This window comes from Andrographis paniculata, unplaced genomic scaffold, assembly GCF_009805555.1.
Source record: "Andrographis paniculata isolate CXL003 unplaced genomic scaffold, ASM980555v1 Contig66END, whole genome shotgun sequence".
Lineage (NCBI taxonomy): Eukaryota > Viridiplantae > Streptophyta > Magnoliopsida > Lamiales > Acanthaceae > Andrographis > Andrographis paniculata.
The window spans coordinates 576136-588514 of record NW_026137602.1 but is presented as its reverse complement, the minus strand read 5'-3'; the positions used below and the strand labels follow the sequence as shown (position 1 = coordinate 588514).

The following is a 12379-nucleotide window of genomic DNA, read 5'->3' as shown; positions in this document are numbered from 1 at the left end:
AAAAGTAGTGTCATTTTTAATTTAATCGAATAAAGACCATCATTTATTTCACCACAACCAACGGTTCTAGATTCAAAATCCAAAACTAAACTAAAATCCACGAAGTGAAATGAAAAACCCAAACATGATAGTCTCGATACAGAAATTAAACTTTTAGGAAAACTAGGAACATAAAAGGTCTTTTCCAATGTCAAAACAAAACCACTACTAAGCACTAAACTGCACGTCCCAATGGCTTCCACAGGTGAACGCATCCGACTACCGGAATAGATAATTGTTCACTTCCCATTGGTTTCCTTAGGCTTTCCATACCCTGCAAGGTATTGGAAACATGGATTGTAGAACCAGAATCAATCCGCCATGTGTTATAATTAATATTAACCATATTGGATTCATAACAGACAAATGCATAACGGATTCCTTTCTTTTCGAGCCAGATTTTGAACTTAATGCAGTCTTTCTTTATGTGTCATTTTTTTTACAGAAAAAAACACGTAGACTCCTTCTTTATAACCCGCTCAGCTGGCACAGGTCCTTTCCCCTTTGCATCATGCTTTCTCTTCTTGCCATGAATCGTCAGGTTAACTTTCTCACCTTTCTCCATCAATAGTCTCTCATTCTCTTGAACACACAAGGTCATAAATTCATTGATGGAATATTTATCTTTATGTGTGTTGTAGGATATCTTAAATGGACTGTATTGATGAGGTAAATTGCACAAAATGTAATGGACAAGAAAGAACTCAGACATGGTCACCTCTAAACTTCTCAGCTACGCGGCAATGTCCTGCATGCGTATTATGTGCTCGTGCACACCCCTCACACCCATGAATCTTATGGTGGAAAACTGAATGATCAATGTACTGGAAAGAGACTTATCAAACTTGACGAATTGTTCGTCAATAGCCTTCAAAAGCTCTCTGACATTGTTATGTCGATTGACAGACACACGGTGACATAGATTAGGATCATCTCCATGAATCAAACTTGAAAGACAAGTATATAATATATTTTGGAACTTACAAATGACGAATCGAAATAGAAATAGGATAAGTCGAATTCCAAAAGTAATCACTCCTCTCGAGCAAGCACTTTCGAGAATCCACGGACTGTCTGAGGCTGCCGATGCGTCTTCCATCTCTCACACAGTTGCATCTAAAGCTCAAACAAGAGATTTTCCCTCTCGGCGAATGGAAACACTCCAAATCTAAGGAATCTCTCCAAAGCTAGGTAAACCCTCTAAAAAATGTTCTCATCTAAGTTGTGTGTCCATCAAGAAAATAAACAAGGCTATATGTACTAAATGACAAATTAATCTAAGACACACATCTTAAGTGGCAAGCTAATCTAAATCACACATTTTGATTAAGATCAAAGGATCACAACCTCCCAGCAAACAAGTAACTTTGAACAGGTTCGGGTTGCAATCGGTCCGTCTAATTTCGGGTTCAGGTGATCCGGAGCCGTGTCATCCTCTCCCCCTTCGGCTGCTTTGTCCTCAAGGCTAGTAGCATCTTTGGCTGCCTTGTCCTCAAGGCTAGTAGCATCTTCAGTGTGATCAAATAGGCTCAAATCGGCAACGTTGAAAGTCGCATTCACGTCCAAGTCTTCCTGACATGCAATACGGTATGCGTTATCGTTTATGCGCTCCAACCCACAAAATGGACCAGCTCCATGAGGAAGTTTCTTAGACTAAATAAAAAGCATGGAAGCTGTTTTGAAATAGGCACAAGAGCAAATGCATTTTTACTAAAAATTTGAACGAAACATGAAACTAAACTTATAGTGGCGGTGATGATTGTAATGTTGTTGATACTTGGTATTAGTCATGATTGTGCTCTTTTATACAGCACAACACCTTGTTAATAGCTCTTGTGCGGCTTATCAGTATTATTGATTAATCTTATGAACTCATTAAAAATATGTACGCTTGACTTTTTGCTGAACAGATAAGAGATAGGAAAGCGGTCTTCTTATGCCCCATAAAAAATGTATCGATATGTTATGATGGAGTCCACCGGATAGAAATATGTTGGAGAAAAAAGGGATACCGTTTTCCATGCTACTGCATGCTTTACTTCTTAGTAGCAAATTCGCTGCTTGTAAAACCTCTATTGTTACTTGAGGGGTTCATAGTCTGCAGATATTTGTTTGTGAGATGTGACAATGAACCACCCTAGACAAGGTTATGGGTCTTGCCAGTGTGCTGCTACTATGTTATATCATATATGTGACATTTTTATTTATTCAACTACGTACTGATTCTGGCAGTGATCGGCCGAGATCTTTGCCAGCCACGCAGAACTAAAGAAAGCAATTGATATTTTTGAAAGGAAGGATAGTCGGTCATCGGATTATGATGTGAGCTAACTAATTTAGATTTTTATTGTCTCCAACTGCTATTTGGCTGCACAGATAGAGCAAGCACAAAAGGGTCACCAGAATGGATCTAATTAATGACCAAATTAAATTGTAAGTCTCTAAATGAATTACTCCTAAAGCAAATTCTTTTGAACTATATTTGCTTGTTTTAAAGACAGGTGGTACATGTATATATAACAATTAAACTTTAGTTTAAATTCGTGATCAGATATTTGCTCTAAGTCTTAATTTACACTCTTTGGTCTTTTTTATTTCCTACAGGGATTTTCTTTATTTATCAATCTGTTGATATGTGATATTATAGCAATTATCTAATTTTATCATTTTGAGTATTGTTGTTGATTGTAGGAGGTGGAATGTTCCTGGAGATGGAGAAGGCCACAACATCCAGTGAAGAAAAAGTAGTCAATAATAATAACAACGAGGAAGGACAGTATGCAATAAACGAAACAAGGAAATTACAAACCTCTGCAAGCTTTGTCTCCTAAATGAGTATTTTCCGGTCAAGTGGTTTGCCAAAGAGAGGCTCTGTCACAATGGAAGAAAACTTCGATCACAAAAGAATTTGATGAAATGCCCAACTGATATACCTGAATTCCTCCAAAACCCACACATATGGTTCGCTAACAATGCCCAACATGACCATTGTTGATGATTTTTGCATATAAGTTTAACATCAGCTTAAGTTATTATACTTGTGTGTAGAATTCAGTGAAACGAACGCGACTTATTTATCAATTTATTTTATATCAGAAATCCTAGAATGTATAAAAGTATGTATTGTTGATATCAATTAGCAAAAATAGTTCCAACTCATTCTCGTTTGGAAAACTATATATCATTTCTGTTAGTTATCCATAGATAAGTGACAAATAGGATAATAAATAAGTTACTATATTTAATAGCCCTATATAATGTCATTTTATTATATTATAAGAGTTGAATTGTTGCTATTTGCATTTATGCTGCATCTAAATTAAGACACGAACTTTTAAATTTTAAATGGAAAGCTTCCAAGTGAAACATACCATCTAAGGATTTTTTTTTTTTTTTTTTTTTTTTTTTAAGTGCATAGTAAAGAAGTTGCTAATCTCTTCACTAATAATTTTATAAATCAATCAATAAATAAATAATAGTAGTATTTGTTGATCCTTCTGCACTGGAAATTTTTAGGAGAAGAGGAACATAAAAATTATATATATATATATGTTCCAAATGCATGACGAGACACGATTACATTTTTTGAAAGCATAATCGATAAAGAATAAATAAAATATGGGAAGAAAAAAAAAATATGAAAGTTTCTAATTTGAGGTTAAAATAAGTAATATGTATCCCTATTTAATTGTTGTGGCTAGACTGGTTGAGTTGCAGAGGGGTTTGGATGTCCTCCACTATTCTATTGACATATGTTAGTCTTCTAAAACTTTACATAAAAATATATGGTTTAACACATATTGTTATTGTTAGAAAAATAATATGAATTGAATGAAAATACGAATAAAATTGAATTTCGCAGGGTATACACGATTTTGGATATACTTTGAATCGCGTAAAGATGACCATATCGAGAATAATCGTCTATGAATGACACAAAATATTGTTGACCGTTCCACGAAGGAGTGGGAAAAGGCCCACAAATGTCTGTATGTATCAATTCTAAGGCATCCGTAGCTCGATAAGCACCTATCCTTTTAACCTTAGTTTGTTTACCCTTAATGCAATCGACACAAACGTCAAAGTCTGAAAAATTTATGGAATCAAGGATTCCATCCTTAATGAGTCTTTCAACTATGTTTCTTAAAATATGGCCTAAACGTTTGTGCCACAATAAACTAGAGTCATGCAATTTTCGCTTAGTACCTTTTGATTCTGTATTAAGTGCCTCATTATAGGAAACCAAAATATCGAGCATATATAAATTGTCATTCACCATAAAAGTACAAATACCAACCAAACATGAATTAAAAGACAACTTAACTTTATTATTTCCAAAAGAACAATGATAACCGAATTTGTTCAAATAAGAAACAGAAACCAAATTCCGTCTAAATGACGGTATAATAAAAGTGTCTTGCAATTCAAGAAAATGTCCAGTACTCAATAACAACTTGAAAATGCCCACGGCTTCCACCTCTACTGAATCCCCATTTCCAAAGTAAATACGTCTTTCAGTATCAGTTGGGTTTCGGTAGTTCAGGCAACCCTGCATTGAAACACTGATGTTAGTAGTTGATCCAGAGTCTAATCACCAAGTGTTTCGAGGTACTGAAGCTAAATTAACCTCAAAATAAACCAAAGTAAGAAACTTACCCTTTTTCACACCCCAATCGTGAAACTTAGTACAATTCTTCTTCTTATGTCCAGGTTTTTTGCAAAAGAAGCAAGTCTTTTCAGGACGAGCCCGAGGAGCTGGTGCTGGAACATGAGCCTTAGTAGTCTCAACCTTAACGGCCTTATATTTTCTCTTCTTGCCGTTTGCATCCTTTGAGGTACCAACCACATGTATCTTTTCAGTCTTATTACGCTTCATCATTTCTTCTTCCTCAACACAGTGAGAGATGAGCTCATTAAGAGTCCACTTCTCCTTTTGACAGTTATAACTGACTTTGAACTGATCGTATTGAATAGGAAGTGAGAGCAAAACCAATAGGACTAACATGTCTTCCGAAAGGTCTAACTTAAGTGCTCTCAACTTAGAAGCAGTATTAGACATATTCAGGATGTATTGCCTTATGTTTCCTTTGCCGTTATACCTCATGGTAATAAGACTCTTGAGTAGAGTACTCATTTCCACCTTATCGCTTTTGGTAAAGCGTTTCTCAATTTCGACAAAAAAATCATTGGCAGTAATGATATCATCAGATATCGTGCCCCTAAAGATTTCTGGAATGTTTTTCTTTATGATCATTAGACTAAGGCGATTAGACCTATCCCATTTCTCAAACAACTGTTTTTCATCTGCAGTGCTTTCTTCCGTAGGAGAAAGGGATTTGGTCTATCCTTAATGCCAAGTCTAGATCCATACAACCCAAATGAATCAATATTGATTCTTTCCGGTGCTGATAGTTGTCCCCAGACAGTTTTGGGATTGAATAGTTAGAAGATACTATAAGATTCGATCATGAAGATAACAAGGAATAAATATACACATAAGTACTCAAGTAGCATAATGAAACTCAAAATAAAATAATGCAATCCATCTCAAGATACTAAACGCAACATTAATGTTTAATCTTTGGATCAATGACATTAACTGCAAGCAGTCATCTTGTTGCAATAATCATATACGGATAATAAGGTAATGTCAAAAAGTAACCAATCTTTGGACTGATTTACTATTCACATAAGTTAAATCTATATAATTGTCTCATACATATTATTGCAGATGTATATTTTATTCTGTCAATTATCGACTGTCTTTGGGCCGAAGAATAATCACATGAATTAAAATACAAATGTAAACACTTACGTTATCAAGTAAAAATTTCATATAAGAGAGGTTACTTTGGCAACTTCAAATACTAGATTTTCGCCGTCAAAACGCAGCAAGAATTATTAATGAGTTTCCAATTTCTGAAGATGCATATATCAATTTCATAAATAATCTATTCCGAAATATTCATGAAAGATTAATAACCAAGCAAACTCAAATGCGTGACGTGTATTCAATACATAAATAAATAAATTTAATGCATCTCTAACATATGCATAATTAAATAAATAAACATGATTTCACATGTCTATATATATATACAATTATATATATTGGCGAATTTCAAATTGTTGAAACATGCATGAATAAATAAAATAATTAAACGTGTACTCTCAATAATCTTAGCATATGAATATATATATATGAATATGTTACTAACAATTAAATACATAAATATATATATGAATATGCCTCTGCTCGAAGACTTTCAAGATTTTCAATCAAGTAAATGTTGTTGTATTTATGATATATGAATCCATACAACACACAAACAAGAATTTGCTCAAGATAAGAAATAAATATAGGCACGGTAATCGATGCATAGTCATTATACATTCCAACACATATATTTACGCGAATGCATAACAGTCTGAAGATTAACAAAACTAACCAATAATGAATTTTGTGAAGTTATTTTTCAAGATATACAGTGAACATTATGATTAAATAAAAAAAGTGCGCAGATACACAATCGAATTCAAAACTAATTGTAGATCATCGGATTCAATCAAAATTTCAATTAATTTATTTAATTAGACAATTACTTTATCCAATAGAAACCCTAGATCGACATCAATGTATTCTATTGATAACATTCAAATAATTCAACATGCTCTGATACCAATTGTTGAATTTAAATGTTTGATCCTTAAAGAGGAAGCGTACCTAAAGATGATATTTTGAAATCAAAATAAATATATACAAAATTTGAACCATAAAATGAAAATAAAAATTGAAATAATTTAGTTTGGAATGATAAAGGAAAAAAAAGAAAAGAAAAGAATCTTATAGTAATATAATATTTATATTGCAATTAGAATTTATTAATTTATATATATTTTTATATTAAATTTTAATAATTTTCTAGCCACCATCCATCTTATAGTAATCTTTTTCCAATCCTCAGCCAAATTTTCTCCCTGTCCTTATTGATCATGCCATAAATTATCAAATACAAAATGCTTTCTCTCTCGTCTTATCTGTCGTTGCAACTAAAGCCACTGAAACAAATTACAAACAAACCAAAATCAGACAAGTAAATCAAGATGAGAAAAGTCAAAATGAAGTTCGGAGGCAACAGAGAACTAACTGGGGCAGCCGAATCCGAACCTAATAAAGCTCAGAAAACCCAAATCGCAATCGAACAAGAGCAGTGGCCAGAGTATATGCACTAAGTTCCTGCTTTGACTGCCACTGCTAAAGTTTTATTGTGCAAACCTACATGTAGAGAAATGTATCGACCTTTTCCACTCCCAATTGTGCAATAACATATAGTATAATAAAAATGAAAACCAACTATTACTTTTTTTCTCAAAATGTTTAACATCTGATGCCACCCACTACTACTGTATATATAGATTAGTAGAATAAGAGAAGAAAAAACTCCACACCATCTTGCAGTTTGTTAGAACATATTACGTTAACTAGTTCAATATTTTACTCCTTCTTTTATGGTACACAAAACTAGTGATGAAGCCTGGCATCTGCTAGTTCTTTCAATAGCAGAGCATGACGGGACCAGCATAGTAATCCTCTAGTTCAGAGAATCAAATCCTATTTGACATCTTCGAAAAGCTTAGAATAGTGCATGCAATGGAAATATTCCAAAGAGACGACACCACTATTTCTTTCTACCAAATGAAATATGCATGTCCCAGACTATCCTCCAGTAGCGGTTCTTGTAATCTTGATATGAATGTGACATCCCCAATCATGATGGGTGAATCCTACCCTGAAGATTAAATCCATTGTTATCACGAGCAGTGATGTAAAAACATAAGCTGTTTGAAACAATAAAGCCACCAAGAATTGTCACAGGTGGTGAGAAGATTCTGACTCCTTGTTCTAAACATCAGTTACACAGAAGCTATCTATTATATGTATGATATAAATTTCAACGCAAGGTACTAGAGTGAATAAAAACATATTTCAGTAGGTTCTTCATTGAAGGAAATTTTGTCAAAGAAGATGTTGATCCATGATGATGAATGGCAGGCACTAACAAGGGAGTGCAACATTATTTTTAGGTAATTTTCTATAGATTATATGGATGGTGAGTTCATTATTGCATTTGTTTCCCATATAAGATGTTAGAAATTTTGGGGGAAAATAATGAGATTATCTTATTATCGTCAAAATAAAGAGCCTATATATAGGCCATACAAAATAGACTCGATAGACTCAAATCTAAATAATCTAATATATGAATAAGATCAAATCTAGATATAAATCTACTACATCTGAATATCTAAAATATCTCAACATTCTCCCTCAAACTCAAGATAGGGCAGTAGAGACCAACTTGAGTTTGTCCAAGAGTAATCGGAAACGGCCTGGAAGAAGAGATTTGGTAAAGATATCTGCTGTCTGATCTTCAGAAGATACTAGAATGAGATGAACTACTCCATTGACAACATGTTGTCGAATAAAGTGATAGTCAAGCTCAATATGCTTGGTGCGCTCGTGGAAGGTATCATTATGGGCCATCTTCATAGCACTCTGACTATCACAGTGAAGAGCCGTAGAAGATGGTAGAGGGGCACCAAGGTCAGTGAGTAGCCATCGAAGCCATAAAAGTTCTGAAGTAGAGTCAGCAAGAGCACGATACTCTAACTCGGCACTTGAGCGAGAAACTAAAGTTTGCTTCTTGCTGCGCCAAGAAATGAGAGAATCACCCAGGAAGAAGCAGAAACCATTGGTCGAGCATCGATCGGTGGGATCACCAGCCCAATCAGGATCAGAATAACCGCTGAGGGTCAAAGAGGAGTTAGAGGAGAACTGTAAGCCATGCAGAAGAGTACCTTTCACATAACGAAGAATATGTAAGATGGCAAAGTGGTGAGAGGTCCTCGGAGCTGCCATGAACTGACTCACAATATGGACTGCATGAGCGATATCTGGTCGAGTGATAGTCAAATAGATCAAACTCCCAACAAGTTGACGATAAAGAGTAGGATCATCAAGAAGAGAGCCATCATAAGGAGTAAGTCGAACATCGTACGCAAGTGGTGTAGATGCTACCTGACAGTCTGTGAGACCAGCTCGAGCAAGAAGATCGGATGCATACTTAGCCTGGGACAGAAAGAAACCATCGGGAGAATCAGAGACTTCAAGCCCCAAAAAGTAACGAAGGGGACCCAAGATCTTCATCTCAAACTACTGGCTAAGATATGCTTGTAGATCAGAAATACCAGATGCATCATCTCCCGTGATGATCATGTCGTCAACATAAAGTAAAAGTATAACTATCCCTGATAAAGAACGACGAAGAAATAAACCAGAGTCGTAAGCACATGTGGTAAAACCAAACTCCAATAGTGCAGCGCTGAATGTGTCATACCAAGCCCGAGGGGCCTGCTTCAACCCATATAAAGCACGGCGCAAGCGACAAACTTTTCCAGAAGACAAGAAACTTGGAGGAGGGGTCATATAAACTTCTTCAGAAAGTGTGCCATGAGGAATGCATTCTTGACATCTAACTGAAGAAGGGACCATTGACGAACAACCGCAACGGCAAGAAGACAACGAACAGTAGTGAGACGAGCAACAGGAGCAAAGGTCTCCTCATAGTCAATTCCATACTCTTGTGAATAACCTTTGGCCACCAGACGAGCCTTGTAGCGCTCAATGGAACCATCAGAGTGTGTCTTAATTTTAAAAATCCACTTGCACCCAATAGGGGTTTTTCCTGAGGGCAAATCCACTAAATCCCAAGTGTGAGTCTTTTCCAGAGCATGCAATTCTTCAGTCATAGCTTGCTGCCATAATGGATCAGCATTCGCCTCACGAAAGGACCTAGGTTCATGTTGAGATAAAATGACAGAGTAACAATGGTAATCATTAAGGTGTGAAGGAGGTTTACTTACACGAGTGGAGCAACGACAAGTAGGGAGAGGCGTAGGAGTAGACGTCGGCTCAAGAGGCGTCGGCTCAGGAGGCGCAGGCGGATTAACTCCAGGAGAGGGTGACAAGATAGATTGATCAATGAGCTGTGGTGAAGAAGAGGAAGAGGTGTCTGGGAAGAGATCGGAGAGAGAAGACGAAAAGAAGGGAGAGGATGAGTGAAACGGTGTGCTAAACTTGGATAAGGTGGAGAAATATGTGCGGTCCTAAAAAGTGACATGATGAGATATGCGCAACCGATTAGAAATAGGATCCCAACATCTATAACCCTTGTGTTCGTCGCCATAACCAAAAAAAAAAACATAAACGAGCTCGAGGTTGAAGCTTTGTCCGCTCACGGGGAGGGAGGAGGACAAAGCACACACAACCAAATGGATGGAATAAACTATAATCAGGAGACTAACCAAATAGACGCTCGAAGGGACTGACATCATGGAGGACTGACGAGGGTAACCGATTAATGCTGTAAATAGCAGTTAAGGCTGTTTCCCCCCAAAAACGATCAGGACACTTAGCAGAAAGAAGGAGGGCACGAACAGTATCGAGAATGTGACGATGTTTGCGTTCTGCCCGCCCATTCTGTTTGGACGTATAAGGACAGGAACGCTGTACCAAGGTACCCTGACTAGATAAAAACTGCAAAAATGATGACGTATTGTACTCACAAGCATTATCAGTACGAAGGACTTTAATAGGATGGAAGAATTGAGTGTGAATCATCTGAGCAAACTGAGCATATGTAGAAGATAATTCAGAACGATTTTTCAAAAAAAAAATCCAAGTAAATCATGAAAAATCATCAATAAATATAACATAATACTGAAAACCACTGACGGAAGCAACAGGAGAAGGACCCAAATATCAGAATGGACTAAAGAAAAAGGTTCAGTAGCAATAGATGAACTTTTTGAAAAACTAAGAGCAGGTTGTTTGCCAAGTTGACAATCGACACACTTAAAAGACTCAAAACGACCTGGACCTAAAAGACCTTTAGTATGGAGTGACTGGAGCTTACTGGAAGACGCATGACCTAGGCGAAGATGCCAATGAAGACTAAAGGAATCAAAGGTAAGAGCTGCAGAGCGGGGATATGTGCAGGAGGTATGAAGAGACTCAAGCTCAAATAACCGATCCGTTTTGCATCCCGTCCCGAGAAGCTGACCCGTCTGAGAATCCTGAACCTGCACACCACCAGAAGAGAATGTAACGGTAAGACATTGTTCAACTAATTGACCAATAGAGATAAGATTTAAGGCTAAAGATTTAAGGCTAAGTCAGGGATGCAATATGTATCAGGAAGATATAAGGAAGGGGAGGACGCAAGACCGGTGTGGGTAATATGCATGGTAGTACCATTGGCAGTATGTATAGGTGGTAAATGGGAGACAGGGGACATATAAGTCAAGTTACGAGGGTTAGAGGTCATATGGTGGTGACAACAACCAGAATCAAAATACCAAGTAGATGTACCTGGAGTGGTAGACATACCAGAATTGGTTTGCATAACCTGTTTGATGATGGCTTCTATGTCGTGAGGATTGTAAGGCGCATGCTGAGTCTCATCAGTAGTAGCAGCCGTAATCGTAGAAAATTCAGTCGAAGAAGACCCACTAGGCTCTCAAGGTTTGGGAGCAAAGCTACCGGAATGTCTAGGAGCAGAACTACCTGAACTTTGAGATCTTGTGGGACAGACCGGAGCAATATGGCCAAGCAGACGACATGAGTGGCACTCAATCTTCGGACAGGTAGACCAAGTGTGATCAGGAGATTTTTGCAAACTCAACATCCAGTACGAGTATATCGGGATTGGCGAGACACAGCTAAAGCATAATCAGAACTCGGTGTCTTAGCCAATTGGAGACGGGTCTCCTCAAAAGTAATCTCCTGAATGGCAGCATCAAGAGTAGACAATGGATGTCGATGTAGGCATAATCAGCATGAACAGCCTCATATTCAGGTCGAAGGGCCATCAAGATCTTAATAAGGTCAAGATGGTCCTGACTAATTTGTGACTGCCGGAGATGATAACGAATAGGCTGAACCTGAGCAAGAAATTCATTAACAGACTGACCAGGTTGCTGTCGGGTGGAGCTCATCGTGGTCCAAAGTTGATAATAATAAGCAAGACCTGTAGTCTGAAAACGAGCAGCGAGGAAATCCCATGCCTCCTTTGCAGTATCAAAATGAGTCAATTGTACCTGAATTGCAGGTGCAGAAGTATTGCGCAACCAAGTAAGAATCTGATGATTCTTAGTATCCCAATATTCCAATTTGGCAACATAATCTTCATGCTCCCGAGAGGTGGGATCAACATGCACGAAAGGAGATGGAGAGACAGGTGGTCGGATATCGCCAGTGACAATTCGCCATAACTTCCTA

General features: G+C 37.1%; 1 protein-coding gene across 1 annotated transcript; it reads right to left on the bottom strand.

Annotated features, from left to right (window-relative positions):
- Positions 1-8374: 8374 nt before the first annotated feature.
- Positions 8375-9247, bottom strand: LOC127262753 (uncharacterized mitochondrial protein AtMg00810-like). Its single transcript, XM_051291566.1, has one exon. It carries the CDS (start codon positions 9245-9247, stop codon positions 8375-8377), a length of 873 nt encoding a protein of 290 aa, XP_051147523.1.
- Positions 9248-12379: the final 3132 nt, after the last annotated feature.

What these genes read in the sequence shown, in the direction of transcription:
- LOC127262753 (XM_051291566.1), bottom strand. Translation starts at nt 9,247, where the DNA reads ATGAAGATCTTGGGTCCCCTTCGTTACTTTTTGGGGCTTGAAGTCTCT.